This window comes from Aythya fuligula, chromosome 2 (assembly GCF_009819795.1).
Source record: "Aythya fuligula isolate bAytFul2 chromosome 2, bAytFul2.pri, whole genome shotgun sequence".
Taxonomy (NCBI): domain Eukaryota; kingdom Metazoa; phylum Chordata; class Aves; order Anseriformes; family Anatidae; genus Aythya; species Aythya fuligula.
The window spans coordinates 52,610,504-52,629,438 of NC_045560.1; the positions used below are offsets into that span (position 1 = coordinate 52,610,504).

Here is an 18,935-nt window from a genome sequence, read left to right on the forward strand (position 1 = left end):
TTGCCACAACTCACTCATGCCCAATATCCTTAATCTACAAACACTCAAGGACAGTAATTCAGCTTTATTATCCATATTCCCCAAGCTCGCATTTCATAAAGTATAAGCACACTCAAGAAAGAATGATTCCGAAAATAGCCAGGCATGTGCATTTCCACCCTCTCGTCAGGAAAGCAGTTCAAAACATAGGTCCTACAGATCCTTGTAACACTTAATACTGCTAACCTGAACCTCTTGATAGCAGCAGGCGAGGTCTTCAGAAACAGCTGGTGTTTTATCTTACCCTCTCACACTAAGCTACTGCATCAGCATCAACCGTGCTTACATATGCATTGCAATGATAGAAGCCATAGCATGAACCAAACAAAAATTAGAACACGGTTCCAGAAAAGCCTGTCTGAGCTCACATCGGTGGAAGACTTTGAAAATGTGCATCCAAAGCCAGCACATACTACAAATTCGATAAAAACAACAGAAACCACCACTGGAGTTATTATAATTGGCTATCCCAAGCAAGAAATAAACATATCCAAGTTCTTGGGCAACAAAAGATATTACTAAAACCAAGTTAGCTGTTCCTGTAATTTATTTTGTTCCCTCTGCTCTTGGCATAATGATTTCAGGGTTTTAATGCTGTATGGTGCTGGCATGCCACAAAAACTGGTCGAATAACAAAAGAAGCCGGGACCATCCAGCACCTTACAAGATGTAGGTATTATGTGTGTTGTTATTAAACACTGAATTGCTTGATAAGCTTCCTTAAGGCTACAGCAATAAATTGGTGTTTCTGTCTTTTCAGCAGGAGCCCCCACTCTATTTGTGTTACTTGGTTATTTACAAAGATGACCTTTTATTAAAAACTTCACACAGCCTCCACCGTGCTCGAAATTAATTATACTTGGCTGTAATGCAAACAGTGTTTCAAATGTGTGAAATTTACGGCCGGGTACAAGGCAAAATGATGGCTAAACTTTGACTGGTAAACTGGACACCAGCAGTGCTACCAGTGCCAGTGCTGGAGCCAAGCTTGAGGCCTGATTCACCACTTTTCCACACTACTCATCAACTGGAATCAGTTGTGGGCAACTGGGCTGTTTTTTTTTTTTTTTCCAGGAAGAAAACACAGTGTGTGCAATGCTTGAGAGGAGAATCATTATTGCCTACAAAGATGAACTCTAGCATGCTACAACACCATGATCAGCTCACAACCTACATTGCACTGGTCCTGCTAGCCTCATCTTCCCTGTGGCTCAAAGTAAGCATTACATTCTTCAAAAGGCTTTGAAAGAGGAGAGGGGAAGAGAAACACAAACTTTCAAATGGGCAAAGAGAAGACAGAAAAAAGAGAAGAAAGGCAGGGTGGAATATTGCTCTCAATTCCTTCTTCCACCCACTAAGACACGCTCTTGTTCCCCTTCTTCCATGTTGAGCTCTTCTTTCAGAGTAAAATTGCCTTACTTCAATTCAGTGGCCTGGTTACATTTGCTGACTCAACTAAAAAAAAAAAGAATTTCTCACCACTTTGACCATTCTCGTTTAAGCTTACATGCATTCACACCCCTCAAGGGCTACTGTCCCACAATCCTATTTCTCAATTGATGCAGAGCAAACTGCAGTAAACACTGAACAATGTTGCAAGGACAAACACCCTTACTTTGCCAGCTATAAAAAGTGGTGAAATCAAATGTGAAGAAACGTTGAGACAGTACTGAATTCAGCAGAGAAAAAGAAGACAAAGAGCCAAGTGAAGAGACACTGCCTTTTCTGCAGTGCTCGCACTAAGAACATCATTGATTGTCCACAAGCACTACATTTTCATCATTTCTGTGAAATGAAAGAATAGTAGCCCCAGTTCACGGATTGTCCAGAGGCAGTCAGAAATTAAGATCTGAAGAGTCTCAACGTACCAAAAGTGCAATTCTTGTGAGTACTGTGCACTGCATACTCTTTGAGTACTGAAAAAATACAGCTTCCAGCAACCTTTGGTGCAGATGCATGTGTAGTCCTAAGAGAACCCATAAAATAAGGAACACAATGCATGACCTACAACAGGAACACGTTAACAACCACAGATATATTTATTTCCCCATCTCCTCTCCCACATTCTCAAGTGGGGAACAAAGTATCCTGCACACTAGGAGATTTGGATCAAAGAGCTGTGATGGCCACAAGTCACAACTCATCACCTGTCCGACAACTGTAGCTATTTACGTACAAATTAGTAGTGCTGACCTGGCCACTATTAAAGATTGATGTAAATGGCCTATCCAGCATTACGCTCCTTGGCAGAGAATCAACTTCTCCGGCTTTAACAATGAGATTATGTCTTCCCATTTTGCATTCATAGGAACACACGGGGGTAAGAGTTTAACAGACAACATTCTCCTTCAGCATGCACTCTAATTCATCCCTCGAGCAGACTCACTTAATACACTGTACAGAAAACAATCATCCTATGGCGGGGAGGGGGAAAGGTATGCAATCTATTTTAAGATTATTATAAAGCAATATACAGATGTATGGATGGAATTAAGATTGCATGAGCATTTCCTAATTCTGGCGTTTTGTAACTTTTGAGTGCTTAACTTAGCCACTTTAATATCCTTTCGCTCTAACCATCTGTGCAGTGTCTGTCTGCACGTGTGTGTAAGGCTGCCTCAAGGATCCAGGAGATGCTAGGCACCGTATCTCAATTGCTGAGAGGACTTTATATCACATGCATAAATCTGCATCGCATGAACCCAGACCCATCGTGCATGTGATACAGAATCCACGGCACATGTAGAAATTAAGTGCATGATAGCAGTTGCCTGTTGGGAATACTCAGATGCAGACGCAGCGCCTTGTGTGTGCACTAGGTAACTATGTTGGATGGTCATTATGTTTGTGTTTTATAAATACATTTCACAAACTATAAAGTAAAAAAGGTTGTGGGGAAGTGGCCAAACCGCCTGCCAGCAACTGGCTACAATATCTCTATTTCCCTATGGGAACGAACAAAAGGAAGTACTACTTCCCTCTTCTGTAAGGGATTCATTCATAGCAGTAGCCATTTTTCTCTTAGATACGTATTGTAACACTATCTTCAACTTTCTACTCCAAGTAAGCAGAAGTAAGCTGTGTGACTCACAAGACCCATGGAAAACAAGGAGGAGAATATGAATACAGGAAAGACAAGGTGTTTAAAACATGACAAAAAAAAAAAAAAAAAAAAAAGAGGAGGGAAAGTCAAATTAGGGGATGAGGAGGGAAATTCAAATTAGGGGATGTGGAAACAGGAATACTGACATCGACTCAAACCAGAGGCAAGAATTACTCCAGAAAATTCAGCATTCTGGGCATCTACTGGAAGAGGCCCCTCTCTGATTGTCTTCACATCTTTCTTACCTGCTACAAGAAAGAGTTGTTTGCTTATGGTAAAGTTCTTGTCTTCTCAAACACAAAACAAAATGCGCGATACATAAGTGGTGATGGTGTTTATGGCACCAAAAAAACTACTGTGTGGAAATGTCTTTGATTTTCACAAACCCTACTTTTTTTTTTTTCTACTTTCATAATCCTTTAACCTAGTTTGAGCAGTACATCAAGCGTCTAGGAAGCCATCAAAACTTCTGAAAATAGGAATTCCTTGTGCATTACTGTAAAGATTGCCAACCTGAACAATGAGGGTTAGAAGCAAGTTCTGTAATCCTCAGTGTAAAACCACCAACCTACTCCCACCCTCATCTTCTTAGCTTACAAAAGGTTTTGCTTTTATCCACAAAGGAATTAAATATCAGAAGACAAAGTTGCATCCTTTTCAGATAAAACAAAACAAAACAAAACAAGCTATTAAACACTAGACAATTTAATCTTGTCTTTTTTTAATTATTATTTTTATTTTTTTTAAGTAGGCATAATTCAGGTAAATATGCCACAGTTGAGGAAAAGGTATCCAGAAGTTATTTTTATGAACTGGTAAGCAGCCATCTGTCCACAAACAATCACAGCCTGCCCCCAAGACAAGGCTCCTTTTATAGCTGAACTTGTCTGGCATCATGCCCTTTGTTTGCTGACTAGTGAATTATGGCTCACAAATTCACCCTATATGTTCTTTCTGACTTCCCTGTACTGCCTGTGCCTATTGTTTTATCTGTTTGACCAAAAAGGAAAAAAATAGAAGTCTCAAATGACTGTTCTTTGATTTATGGTAGATTGTCATTTGCCTTATGAACTACATACTCTTTTTAAAATTTTGTCCAGCAACCATACCAAGACCTTCTCCACTTCCTTACTGAAGATCTTTTCCCAGGAGAACTCTGAGGACAGTGCAAAATACTTTGCATTTACACATGCCTTCCAAGCCAAACAGTTTCAAAAGCAAAAGTCCCTGATTAAAAAAGACTAGTAGTCATACATAAGTCAGCTGCGAGGAATGTTCTTTTCCGACAACCTCTGAAAGAGATTTTACCTATGTTGAGATGTGAAGTAGGTAAGTATCATGAAAGCTCTAGTAGCTGGAGAGGTATCACCAAGGTTCCTTCTTAATAGAGCTTCCTCTTTTCACTGGAATTATGTACTACAAGATTATCTTATGTGCTAGAAAGTGCCTACATTTCACCTATTTCTTGGAGATAACTGTGCCTGAGATACTTAGTATACACAAGTCCAAATGCACAATGCATAAAACGAATTATTCTCATGCAAACAACCCACAATTTTACCTCCACCTCCCCTTCCCCCCAAGAAATCCCAAAGCCTTTTGAACTACATTATTATGTTTCAGGACACTGAGCCTGTTCTGTTCTCTGTGTGTTGTTGGAAAGGTTTATTCTGGACAGTGGTAAAAAAATAGCTGTAAAACACAGGAATCTAGGTTTTGGGCTCCTTTATAAATCCGTGTAAGTCCTCGTAAAACAATTATGTTCAATGAAAAAATCAATGAAATACACACAAGAAAACTCTACCATGTTAACATTAGTCACTTAAACATCTTCAAGAAATACTAGAGTTGAAAGTGGCCAGGATATGAAACTCACCATCAAATTAAAGCTCTCCAGAAAAACAACAAAAAAAAAAAAAAAAAAAAGAAAAAAAAAGTGACCTACTGTGATGGCAAATACTGACATCAGTAATAGCAGTATTAAATTCTATTGTATCAGAACTTAATTAATTTTTTAAACCAATCAAACCTTGGTATTTAAAGGGTCAGTCTCCAAAATGTGCACAAGCTAAAACAGAAGGGAAAGATCCAACGCAGAAACAGGATACTGAGCATGTACATAGTATGATACTCTCTAACACAGCACACATATGTGAATACAGCCATGGATCTATGCAAAAGGTTTCTGTCACCCAGCCTTGAGAAGAAAATTCATTAGTTTGCACTGACAGTAAGCTCTTGTTCAACACATGGCACAAAAGCCAGTAACAAACATAGCAGCAGCAAGACATAAGAACAGCCAGAAAGTAATCTCCAAAGTGTGTGTAGGAGGAAAAGTTGGTTTTGCTACCTTATGCTATTTGAGAAAAGGGAGGTGGGTTTGTTACAAGAACCTTTTGCTTAATTGTTGACTTAGAAATACACGACTGACTATATTTGCCTCTTACGGTTTTCTGAAATGTCTCCTAGAGAAAGAAAGTTGCAGACCCATCATTCTTAACTGAAGAAAACCCGAGACAAAAGTGTTTTCTTCCAAATATGTCCTAGGCCTTCAAGCTACATAAATACCTAAGTAAAAAACAGAGAGGGCAGAGAGCTCAGCATAACTAAAAGAAATGCTCAAATTTCCATCTTAAAGAAACAAAAAAATACCTCTCTTCATACTGACACTTCGAAATAACGTGTATTTTCCTACAGGAGGCCTAAAGTAAAGGCTTCAAAAGATTACACAAGTAGTTATTACCATAAAAACTTGATACTAGATGAGGCCAAGCAAAAGTCATTTCTCTCAGCATAACTACTTCACGAATAAGACTAGACAAAGCGCCTAAAATCGTTAGGGGTAAGCACAAAGAAGCAAAGTGAAAACTAAGTAGTTATTGCCTAACTTGATTTTTTCCATTTAGCGTTTCAAACCCAATTTGGCTCCTGTTTCTAGGTTAAATGTGTGCTCTCTTGAGCACACAGTGCTCAAGAGAAGCTGGATGGAAGGCCTTATGGGCTACAGCAGCAGACTAGGAGCCAGCAGTGACTTAATGGGTGACTCCGGGCCTTCAGCTCTCCTGACTTTCTAAGGAGAGTCATTCAATGGCCTTAGAAGTTTTCTCACCTATGGGGTGGGGGTTTTATTCTACAGAACTGAATGAACATAAACTACATCTGGAGTACGTGGCAGCATGTTTGGAGCGATACATGAGCATATGCGGTATGGTAGAGTTATGTTCCCTCGTGCTTTGCAGTGACTCACACTTACAAGCACAAATGGGCACTGACTATGTTAAATCCTCCTGACACTTCAGCGGGGAAGCCACAAATTCACCTTCCCCTTGGCTCTCCATGCAAAGCCCTGTCCAGAACCACTGTGCTTTCAGTGAATCCGCACGCCTCTCTTTGCACTGGTAGAAGAAAAAAACGTACAAAAACACACACACAATAATAAAAAAAACGACCAAAAGTATTTGCAGCTCATAGCTCTTTATTGAAATTCCAGTCCTGAACCCCATCGGCACCCACCCCTGCGTGTGGGGCTGGAGGTGGGATGGGAGGAGGAGGAGGAGAAGGAGGAGGAGGAGGAGGAGGAGGCGTGCTGGTGACCTCAGGCTACCTCGGGGGCGCACCAGGCGGCCTGTCCCGAGCTGACACCGGGGCCGACCGAGTTTCGTGCGGCCGCTCCCCCCCCATGCCCAGACACATCAATCTTCCTCCTCCTCCTCCTCCTCCTCCTCCTCAGCGCCATGCCCCCGCCCCGCGAGGTGGGGAGGGGAGGGGGGGTGGGTTCCTCGCCGAGCAGCCAATGGGCGGCGGCGCATGGAGGAGGGGGCGCGCGGGGCACGCCGGGAGATGTAGTTCGCCGGCGCCGCCATTTTGTGGCGAGGGAACTACAACTTTCCCGCGGAGCCCGGACAATCGCCGGGCCCTGCGCGGAGCCCCGAGGCCAGGCGCGGTGCTGCCAGCCCCCGGCGAGCCCCGGCGCACGGCCGAGCCCCGGGGAACGGAGCGGAGCGGAGCTGAGCGGAGGAGGAGGAGGAGGAGGAGGAGGAGGAGGAGGAGGAGGAGGAGGAGGAGGAGGCGGCGGCGGCGGCGGCGGCGGGGCGGGGGCAGGGCAGGGCGGCGAGGCCGAGCGTGCTGCGCGCTGAGGGAGCGTCGCCAAATTCCGCCCCCCCCTCCACAACCCCCCCCCGGGCTCGCAGCGGCGACCTCGGGGCGGGTGCTGCGGCTGGCGCCGCGGTTGGGAATTGTGGGCGTGCCCTAAGCGGTGCCCGGCGCTGTGTGCGTGTGCCTGTGTGTTGTATATATCTCTATACACACGCGCGCACACGCAGACATATATATTATAAAAAAAAAAAAAAAAAAAAAAAGAGAGAGAGAGAGAGAGGAGGCAGCCCAGGTCCATTTAAAGTTGCTGGCGGAGAGCTGCTCTCATTGGTTAGGGGGGGAGCTGGAGGAGCAGAGGCACACACACACAGTGCGTGCAGCCCTCGCTGCTGCTGCTGCTGCTGCTGCTGCTGGAGCTGCTGCTGGTGCTGCTGCTGCTGCTGCTGGTGCTGCTGGAGTTGTCTCTGCTGCTTTTCCCTGCTGCTGCAGCAGCGCCAACGTGACTTCCAACATTTGCGTTATTTATCTTCTCCCTCCGGCCCCTCGCCTTTTCCAAGATGTAACTACGGCTCTGACACTAAGGACCTGCAGATCGCTTAGGTGGCTCGAGAAGGAAAAAAGGGGATATCGAGGGCGTCGTTTTTTGTGTTTAGGGGGAAATTTTCCATTATAATGTTTCACTAAAGTGAATTTTTTTTTTGTTGTTTCCTTCGCATTCGTCTTTTTTTTTTTTTTTTTTTTTCGTCCCCCATACCTCGGATTTATTGCTAGGAGAATCACATTGTGAGGAAAGAAAAGTCGGATTACAAGATACCACTACAAACAACCCCCTCCCCCCCCAGGATTTTTCGGTATTTTTTTTTTTTTAATTGTCGCGGCTTTAATTCATGAAGCAATTGTCCCCTTTTGCAATCAGAATTTGGATACCAGAATGAGCAAAGAAAGACCCAAGAGGAATATAATTCAAAAGAAATACGTAAGTGGTCATAACATCTATCATTTGACTCCCAGTTTTAGGAAATGGCAGTGAATGTCAAGTTTATAGCGAATTCTGCGGCTCTACGCTTTTTAACAGAAATGTAATGCTGGATTTGTTTGGGGTTTTGTGTTTTGTTATTGTTGTTGTTGTTGTTTTTTCTTCCTTTTTTTTTTTTTTTTTTTTTTTTTTTTTTAATACTGTGGTGCGGTGGGGGGAGTTTCAGAGGCCCCCCTTTTTTTTTTTTTTTTTTTTTCTTTTCCCGGGGAAGCCTTCCATCCAGCCGGGTTATAAAACCAGCCTGTGCCTGGCGGTTCCCCCGCTGCACAAATGTATTGACCTCAAATGACACAATCATCATCTAGTTTTCGATGAAAGGCGGGGAGCTCGGGGGGCTGCCGCTGGGGGGGTGGTGGTGGTGGGGGGGGGGATGCAACGAGACGGCGGCTGCCAGCGCCGTGCCGCCGGCTTCCCCCGGCCACCCATGGGTGCTCCAGCCCGGAGCCTGCTGCAACTTGCGGCCGGTGGCCGGGCCGGGCCGTGCCACACGGGAAAATGGCTCGGAGGAAAAAAAAAAAAATATTTGGGAGAAGGAGCCGCAGCCCGGGGTCTCCGCTTCTGCTTCGTTTTTTTAAAAATAATATTTATTTATTTTTTGAAAATCCGGCCGATCCCTCGCGATTGTCTGCTCCTTTAAAGGGGAGAAATGTGCGTGGACGTGGGGAAAGGGGGGGGGGGGGGGGGGGAGAGATTTTTGTTCGTGCTCCAGTTGCGTTTTGATTGGCATAGGGGAGTTTTTTTCTTTTCGTTTGGGAAAAAAAAAAAAAAAAAAAAAGGGGGGGGGGAGGAAAAAAAAAAAAAGCGAGGGGGGGATTAGGCGAATATGCAGCAGACCGAATCGCGATTTTTATCTGCACGTTGGGAAAAATGCTGCGTTCCGGCGTGGCGTTTTGGGGCGGGGGGGGGGGGGGACGGGGACACAGACACACACAAGACAGGCAGACACACGGCCCCACGGCCGCTTTTAGGGTGTGTTTGCTGCGACACTTGAAAAGTTGCAGTTTATATTATGGTACGTGTCGCCGGCGCCCGTGGCTGTCGGCGGGGGCCGTACGTGCGTTTCCGTGCAGGGCGGGTGACCTTCGGGACACTTCCCCCTTGCTGCTGTTCTGTGCATTCCCAAAAATCAATTAAAAATAATAATAAAAAAATATAAATAAGGGGGATGGGTGGGTGGGTTTTGGACCCCCCGCCGGGCTCTGCAGGGAAGGAGAATGGGGGGTTACGGGGGGGATTGTGGTGCTAGGCGGCAGCCGGGCACCCCGGGGCCGGCTTTTGGAATTAAAATACATCCGCATTGCAGAGGGACGGGGAGCCCGGAGCCGCCGGGCTGCAGCTTATGGGATCGGGCGTGCGGGGGGGAAACTCTGCCCCGAGGCGAGGGGGGCGCCCAGACAAAAGCAGCGCCCGGCTTTGGGGGGGGTGGGGGACACGGGGACACCGCGGTGCCAGCGGGGCTGGGGAGGGGGATAAAGGGGGGATCGCCCCAAAGTCGCCCGGCCCGGCGGGGGCGGACAATGCCGGGGCAGGGCACGGGGTGCAGCGCGCCGCGGGCGTGCTCCCGCGATGCAACTTCGCCCCCTTTCATTTTTCCCCGAATTTCGTTTTTTTTATCCCCATTTCCTCCCCGTTATCATTTCCTTTCACCCCGTCCTTATCGTTCTTCTTTTCCTATTGCTTTTTTTTTTTTTTTTTTTTTTCTTTTCGCCGGCTTGCGGCGGCGGGGGCCCTCCAGGTAGCAACAGGTATCCGGGGCCGCGCCGGGAGCCCCGCCGGACACCGCCACCGCCGCCACCGCGCCGCCGCCGCCGCCGCCCGGCCAGGTTCGCCTCGCGCCCGTGACGTCACAAAGGGAAGGGCCTGCGCGCCGTGCGAGCGCTCCGCCGCCTCGGCCCGCGCGTGACGTCACAGGCGGGGCGGGGGCGGGGGCGTGGGGGGGGGCGTAGGGGGGGGGGGAGGCCCCGGGGCGCTAAGAGCGGGGCTGGGGGGGGGGGTGGCATGGCACGACATAGCACGACATGGCATGGCATGGCATGGCATGGCCGGTTCTGGGGAGGGGGCCATGGTGCCAGCAGCCCCCGCCCCGCTTGCTCTCATGCCTGCCTTGCCTGGCGTGACACGCGTGGTGCCATCCCCCCCCAGCTGTGCCATGCCGTGCCATGCCTTTTGTTGCCTGCCCACCCAGGGGAAGGTGGAGGCAGCCCGCCAGCTCTCCCACACCCCCAGCACACCTTCCCCAGGGGCAGGCTGGCCCCCTCCCTAAAACAGGACGCCCTCCCCGTATCCCCATGGGGCACCCCAAGCCCGCTGGTCGCACACCCCTGTGGGCTCAGCATGGCGGAGTGGTCAGGGAGGGGAGCTGGGAGCTGTTCTGGGGCTGTGGAGCACGATAGTGTTTCATCTGGCACTGCATGGAGTCAGCACCGAGTGGGGGAGATGGGGTGCACCCACACATGACAGCCCCCTGGTGCTCCAGTTCTGGGGTGAGCAGCCCCCTCCGGCTCCCCCAAAACAATGTCCCATTTCAGTGGCATGTCCCCATCATCGGGACATTCGGGTAGCTGCAGGCCGCCGTCTTGCTCTCAAGCAAAGCCTGTTCGGGCTTTTTGCTTTCCAGAGCTCAGGAAACAAGCTCTGAAAGCAAAAAGGTAACAAGAACAATGGGGTGAAGCCCGCGTGCTGCGGGCGGCTGTCGTGTGGCTCCGCTCGCTGCTGCGTGAGTAGCGGTAATTAAAAGTTCCCCAAAACTTTGCATTATCTTCACAACTGATAACCCAGGAATGAGGAAATCCGCATATGCATCTTTCCCCCCCTCCTTGCTCTTTAAAAACGCTATTGCTTAATTTTTAAAAGAGCCATGGCTGACTCATTCAAATCTTGCTTCTCACTTTATCCTCCTCCTTCTCAAACATCTTTACATATCAAATATTGCCTTTTGGCTCAAGCCTCAGAAAACTGACAGCTTTGTAAAGCATCGCCCGAGAAGCCAGACTGCGTTCAGTATGCGCTTGGAATTAATAGTCCTTAAATGAAAACCTTTGAAGTCTCGAGCGTGATTTTCACAGGTGTGCGTGTTTCTGCCCATTTTCGTGCCGTCAGAGAGCACGTCTCCTCTTCTTCCCGGTTCAGGCCTTGGCATATCTGGCCTGGATCACGGTCCCAAAATACCTGCACAGCTCTGCCAGGGTGGCAGATGGCGAAACGCGATTATGGAGCAAGGTCGCTGCCGTCACCTCGCGTGACACCTCCTCCTCCCCATGGAGGTGCCCTGAGGGGACGTGGGTCCCTTTGGGGCGGCCTGTGGAGAGCCCCCCCAGTTGGTAGTGGCGCCTTAAAGCTTTAAAATCCCCTCGAACGGTGCCTTTGAGGCCGCTGCGAGCAGCAGGCCAGAGACTGCCTCCTTGGTTGTGCCTGGCTTGTAGCACTACCATGGGGTCAGGCACGCGAGCGAGGCCCTGAGGGTGCGCAGGCCATGGTGTTGAGGCACCCCAGGGAGCCAGGGGAATGGTGACAGCAGCACCCCCGGGGAGGGGACATTTTGTGCACCCCACAGCTTCAGCCTGACCCTGTGGCCCGGCCTGGTCTGGTACACGGTGGGGTTCCCTCGTTTCTCACCCCCCAGCACCCCATTTCCCTGCCCTGAGGGGCGCTGTGAGTAGGGCCAGCTCCTACAAGACATCACGTACAGCCGCTGCGGGGTGGCGGCAGGGGTGGTGTGATTCAGTCTGCCTGGCGTTTTATTTCGGGTAGCCTTCTGGAGCTTTCTCGTGCTGGGTCTTTTTTCAGGCGGGTGGTGACTGTTCCCGCCTTGTACCTGTTCCAGCAATGTAGCGTGCTGAGCTCCTTTTTTAATTTATTTTTTGTAGACATAACTTAAGGCTACCAGTGTGCGGATGCTAGCCTCTCTCGAGAGTTTGCATTCCTCTTAACCTCCTCCTGGTCTGTTGAGACTGCAGCTTTATGCTGAGTGGCGTGACGGCACGTAACTAGAAACTAGTAATTCCAATCTTTTTTTTATAAACGAATATTTACTTCTTGCTATCAACAAATGCCTTGCACTGAGATACTAATGGACTCCTGTTCACTCCGACAGACCGTGAGCCAGAATTCTGCGTAAGATGCTGTCCGGAGTGAATTATAATGAATCAAGGCCCCTGTGAAGAGTTTCTAATGTTCATTAAGCACTCTCACTTTCTCTTACGAGGCCTACTGAGCCAGTATTAAAAATATATTACCCCTTCCTTTTCTGTAGATGCGAAATAACTGGTAATGTTATGCATGTTAAAGGCTGGTATAAACGTCTGCTCATTTTCTAATGCAGTAGCATTCCCTCCATTTTATTGTTTGATGAAACAGAAAGAAGTCTAAATTACTTGCCTGAAGCTACGTACTGTAACAGTGGCAGAGAAGGAACTAATCCGTGTTTCTGCAGCCTGGTCCAATATTTTGTTGCGTAGCTTACGGGGGCTTGCTCTTAGGCATGGCATCTGCTATACAGAGACTACTTGATGTGGTTCAAACTTTCTTCAAGGCTTTCCCCCCCCCCCCTCAGTTATGCTCTGGACTGTGAGATTACCAGTGTATTTTTAACAGAACCTAAAAAAAAAGAAAAAAAGTTGTATCTCGGCATGGATACTTTTTTTTTTTTTAAAGTGATGATCGCACCCTGCAGCTGATAGAGACCGGTTGATACTGTGATGACTCAGCTGTGGGAGTATTACATAAAGTAGGTCACTTTTTAAATCTCATAGACTGAAGCTAAAGAGACTCCAGGTTTAAAATTTCTATTTTGTTTACGCCCATTTCAAACCAGGATAGTTCCTAGTTTGCACATGACTGAAAGTTCTCAAGGAGGAGGGAAAAGCCTTTTTTTTTTTTTTTTCTTTCCCTTTTATATTGTATGGTGACTGAATTCAATCAACTTGAACTTGGGGATGGAGGGGGGGGAAACACCAGCTGCTTTCATTTCTAAAGTTTATAGTTTGCAGTATTCGAGTGAAAGGAAAGCTTAAAGGTAATTTTAATGTAGGGAAGGGAAAAGCAGAGACATTTATTATTACTTTTTTTTTTTATTATTATTACAACACTCAGCTTTTGTGTGATTTAGCAGATGTGGAATTTGCAGAGGAATACATGCATTGCTGCAAAATCCAAATTTGCATTTTAAACATTCTGTTTTTTCTCCCTAGTCCTTTGCATGGCTTTCTTCCCAACTATAAATGTAAACCAAGTGTAAATGATGCATTGTTTGCTGTAGTGGGCAGACAGTCTGAAAACAATAGTGCTGATGGATTTGACTGCCTCTGTGTAAGATTAACGGGACATTAACTTTCAAGTCTAATAATGCAAATTTCAGTGTTGCCAAACCTGAACTTCCCTTAAACGTTTCCTGATGTCGATGGCCCTGAATGTCCCTATTCTGCTGGCCAAAAGCAAACGGCTTTAATGATTTAGCTCTTAACCTTCAATACAAAGCCCCTTAACCTGTTGTTAGGGCTTTCTTTAGAGAAAAGGGTAAGAGGTACCTGGAGTATAAGTAAAAAGCGAAGTAGAAAATGGGATATGATACGCATATACTTTTTACACTTACTACCATTTTTTATTTGGGGCATTCTTAAGTGGTAGGAAGCCACTAGAAAAGTTAAAAGCTGCAAAACGCTTGTAAAATTCAGGTCTAGCGTGTGAGGAGTGCTTGGTGCTGAAATTCAGATACAGGAAATAATACGCTTGCCAAAATGTATTTGGTGTTCTCTTAGATCTTTGATGGGTTGTTTTGCTGGCTCGCTACTAGTGGGAATACTGGATGTGGTCCTTGATGGTTTTTAACGGGGAGGTTTTATTTGGGAACTCTAGGCTTTGGTTAGTTGGGGTGGGTTTCTTGCAGCCTGTCGCAGAAACGCTTTCTCAATGAATCAGTAGGTGCAAGGTTTTAAACCATTTGCCGTTTCACTTGCTCGAGTTTCACACTTTCCCTCGTGTAATGACATCCTGTTCTGATGTTGTTCCTTCGGCAAGCCGGCAGAGGCCTGGTATTTCCAGCAGCGGGCTGTGGGAAAGGAGTAAGCCCTTTAATTACAGCCGTGAGGACGGCTCGTTTGAAAATACTCCGTCTCCCTTCCCTTCCGCGTATGCTTTTGTTTGTCAGTCACTTCTTTACACAGACGAAGGGTCCAAAGATGTGAAATGCCACTGCCAAACTTGCTGTAGGAGAGTGGCTGCGGTCAGTGGCCGTGTGTTGCCGTGCCTAACGCCACGTCTCGGGGCTCTGGGCTCCAGGCTCCCTGGTCCGCGAGCAGACGGATCGTGCGAGTGTTCCCCATCTGCTCCTGTGCAAAGTTTATCAGCTTAATTTATGCTGCTGCGGGAAGCTCTTCAGATGCACCAGCTTGGCTGAGCACAGGAGCAAAGAAAAAAAAAAAGAAAAAAGCTCACGTGGAAATCGTTCCACCGGTTCACGTACGGAAGAGTGGCATCGTAAACCGTTCCAGCATTTCTGCAGCAAATGTCGCATCCCAGACTGAAGTGTCAGAAGCCATATCCCGCAAATTTATCTGGGGGAACAAAGCCTCCTTCAATCAGACGTGAAAAGGAGCTCGTTTGTGCGATTAAAAAATGCAGTGGAAAGAAAATGGTGAACCTCTACTGAGGTCTTTTCTGGCCGGTTCTTCCCTCGCTTTGCTCTGCAGAAAGGCAGCCCTGGATCGGTGGCTGCCACTGCGCTGCTTTTACTTCCTAAAGGCTAGAAGAAATGCAAATAAAAAGAACCGAGCTGAGAAAGTGCGGCGTGCTGCCGTGCTCCAGGAGGGCTTGTGGTATTCGCGTCCCTGCGTTCTGCTTTCAGTTCTTCGAGCTCGCCTTGCTGCTCTGACATCTTCGGCGTGACGCGGTGCTTGCAGGAGATTAGCGTGTTTTGGCACACGCGCGCTGTGATGACTGGCTAACGATATTTGTGAAGTTCAAGAATAAACCATGGGAGCTCATTCTGACATAATCTACTAATCTTAGTTTTGCACTTTGATACCGCGTTGTCTGAGCCAAGTTGGGATGACTGTATATTGCAAGCAATTCATTTTTAGCTGTACTTGCAGATCAGTTTCGAAGCAGCGCGTGCTTTTAAATTAAGAACAATGGGAGTGAATTTGGAGAAACTATCAGCTCTTTGAACAATGTGCATATGGAAATCAGCTACGTGCCTATTTTTAAAATAGATTTAAAACAGATTTATGCGAGTGGGCAGAGGTATGCGCTCCCCAATATTTCTGGGCTGTGTCGTGTACTGGCACTTGGACGTTTTTCTCCTTCACTGCCCACAAGAGCAGGGCTGTCTTCTCTGCCCTTTCCCACATTTGTGTTTGGGGGAGAAGAGAGACTTTCTTTTCCCTCTGAGGATTGTGCTTTATATTCTGCTGGATAAAATACAAAAAAAAATCTGCTGCTGCTTTGAGTGAACTTCAGTCTCTCACGAGGCATGCTGCTAGTCACGCTGCATTTTGGGGAGTCCAACCAAGACAGTAAGCTTTTGAGGCTCCTTGGTGGCAGGAATTCAGTTTCCCCTGGGAACTCCACTGAAACAGCGAGTAATGATTTTCTAGCTGTGTTTGGGAATGGCCTGTGTTTTTAAGAAATACAAAGGGGGAACTCGAAGGTGTAAAGTGTGTAAGTCGAGTGCATTGCAACACACAGAATATTTTTTGAGGTCGCTACTAATAAAGTGGACAGAAACCAAAAGTCTTAGGCAAGAGTCTGCCCAGAGTTTTGCTTTGATGAGATGCTTATCATTATTTTAATTAGTTGTTTCATTTAGCATATCGCTTTTTATGCTGTTCCCATGCGGGAAATCTTTATGCCCCAAAAGTGCATAGTCTAGAAATTGCATTTAGAGTTTTAAGTTGCTGCAGGCTGCCACCATATGTTTGTGGCTTTTTTTTTCTTCCTTTTTATAAGGTGCCTGTTAGGCAGAGTAAGGGTGATTTAGAGAAGGGATATGCTTCGTTCTTTCTCACCTTTTTTATTTCACGGTTATTACTTTCAGCGACTTCGTCCCACAGAGTCCTTTTTGGTACATCAAAGTTGTGAGCCAAATCTCTCAGCTGCAGCGTGCATGCAGAAAACCCTATAATACAAATTTCCAGCCCTGCACGTATGCCAGATCAATTAACTTCTTAGCTCAACTCGAGCTGAAAAAAAATAGCTCTGCTTCTGTTTTGGTTTCAGTGATACAAAACTTGGTCCAGACTTTGAGTTTACAAAACTCAAAGCCAAATAAAAGGAACATTAGCTATTGTTGTTTGCAAAGCTGACTGATAGCTGAGCTCATGTTATATGCAGTTTGTGTTTGGGTGACATCCCAAATGACTGGCCCTAACGTGAATGCTTCCCTTAGAAGGGTGACATAGATGGACACCCGAGATGTGATTTTCTGGCTTGATAGGCACTTAAAGTTTGCTTTCTGGGTGCATGGTGATAATGATGAAAATTCTCATGGCCTATTGCCATCGAGCGGGCTGGCTTTCTGAGACTGGGGAACATCCCTTTCATTTTCAGATACAAAGCAGAAGTTAATGTGGAATAGCATTTCCTCTAATCATTTATTAAAAGCTGTACTGAACACAAGACTGTAAGAAGGAGGCGGTTTTTCTGCTACTGAGACCTTTATGCTAAGTTAGAAAAGCTTTTACCAATGTTAATTTTTTGTTGGTTGTTCAGCATGCAACGGGGACAGTAATACCACTTTGTAAGACAAGAGGCTCCGCGTTACTTAAAAGCTGGAGTTACAGCATGTTACAGTAACTGTTTCTTCTGAATTATTTATGGCACGGAAGAAATAATGGTCATCCTAATGGCAAATAATTTTCAAAGCTGGCTTTTTCTGTCTTCAAGTCTGTCAGTGACGCCTTGAACCAATAAAACATACAAAAATAAGAAGTGTCTGTAGAGAGAAGCTGCCCCCTTCTCCCTGTCTGTGCTGGGAAAGTCCTGTGTGAAGCTTTTATATGTTGTCTTGGGTGACAATTTCATGAATGTGGAGGCCATTAATGCTAAATCTGCGTAATGCTGTGACTTTATGATCACGTTAAACCAGCACCGTGCTGCAAGAAGTGGTTCAGCCTCTGGCTGTTCCCTCTCTCTTCTGCCAGCCAGCGTTTATGCCAGGTGATAGCTCCCATCACAGGTTGGGAATTTGTTATTTGTCCAAACCGGTGAAATACGGTCGGCTTTTAGTGTGGATTTGCTTCATGTTGCAGTCCGTGATGTAGCTGTAGAAGTGCTTGGGCTGGACAAGGTGTTGCAGGGACGCAGCTGGAGTGGCCGGGTCGCTTCTGGGAGCAGCAGCGTGAGGTTAAGTGGGCTGTGAAACGATGACTAAATAGGAGACACGAGGTGCACGTTTTATTTCCTAGCAAACAAAATTAGCAGCCCTTGTCTATTTTAAGCATTGTTCAGGCGTGGATTTCTCTGTACTCGTCCTTCTGCTGCTGAATATTAAATAAGGTTGAAACGCTGTTAGGCCACGCTGGTGAAAATGAAGCTGAAGGTGTTTGGGCGTGTGGTCACGGTAGTGCCATAATCATTTCCAAAGTGTTAAAATATGTTAGAAAAGAGTCAAAAATATACCGCTGTCGTTACATGTTACGCTTGCTTGGATTTGACCGATTTAAAACTCGAACAGCGTAAGAAAAAAAAGAAGAGGAAGAAAATAAAACAGCTAGCAGTGCTGCTGGAAGCTGAGTTCCCCCCACAGTTAAATGTGGTAGAAGAAGCAGCACTCACCCTAAATAAATGTAGTTCTTTGTGGGACAGTACTTGCTGTTGGCTTGCCTTTGAACACACGTACGAACACAGACACGCACGTGACACACACGGTGCCCCGTGGAAGCGGAGCCGCTGCACCCTTCGACTGCCTGCAACAAAGACCTGCTCACAGAGGGAGCTCCTCGGGAAATTCCCCATGGCTTTCGTGGCTTTCCCACTGCAGAGCAAGTTCTGATAGCTTCTCTTGTTGAAAAGTCTACCCAACGCGCAGGGGAACTGCCATGCTAATCATGTATTTTGCCCCGAGTTCCCTGGTAGTGTGAGAAGGCCAAACCATGCCAAATTGAGAAGCTACAAAAAAAAAACAAAAAAACAAGGCTTCCTTTAACTGTAGGAGCATCAGGATGTGGCATCACATGGCTTTTTCTCACCACTGAAGCCAGCGCTGGTGACTTTACTGATCTTTCCTGCGTGATACAGGTCTCAGCGTGCTTTGGCCTTACCAGTATAACTGCAGAGCTTCATACGAAACACAGTCACCAAAATTATCTGGCTTAAAAAGTAATTATGCCGTTTTTCTCTTCCTTTCCCCCTTCCTCATCTTTAAATGACGTGGTTTTATTGCAAGCCTGCCAAGGCTCCTCAGTGGCACGGGTCAGGGGATGGTGGGGCACGAGCCCCCCTTTGGCTTTGCTGTGGTTTAGGAACACGTGTGTGGAGCTGCACCCTCGGTTTCGATCCGGCAAGGCACCGCAGCACGTGCCTGTCTCAAATACATGAATACTCTTACTGACGTCAATTCAAGTGCTTGGAGCTTGCGAGTTAAGCACACGCCGAAGTGCTTTTCTGGGCTCGAGATTTTGCCATTCCTCTTTAAGAGAGTGCCTAAGTATTTGCAGGCAGGAATGT

At 46.6% G+C, this 18,935-nt stretch overlaps 1 protein-coding gene across 2 annotated transcripts in view; it reads left to right on the forward strand.

Annotated features, from left to right (window-relative positions):
• Positions 1 to 7,990: 7,990 nt before the first annotated feature.
• Positions 7,991 to 18,935, forward strand: part of JARID2 (jumonji and AT-rich interaction domain containing 2) — a 201,350-nt gene continuing 190,405 nt past the window's right edge. For both annotated transcript variants that reach the window (XM_032181365.1, XM_032181366.1), the window contains exon 1: positions 7,991 to 8,213. In XM_032181365.1, the coding sequence (XP_032037256.1) occupies positions 8,169 to 8,213 (45 nt within the window). In that variant the 5' untranslated portion in view covers positions 7,991 to 8,168. The remainder of the gene's footprint in view (positions 8,214 to 18,935) is intronic.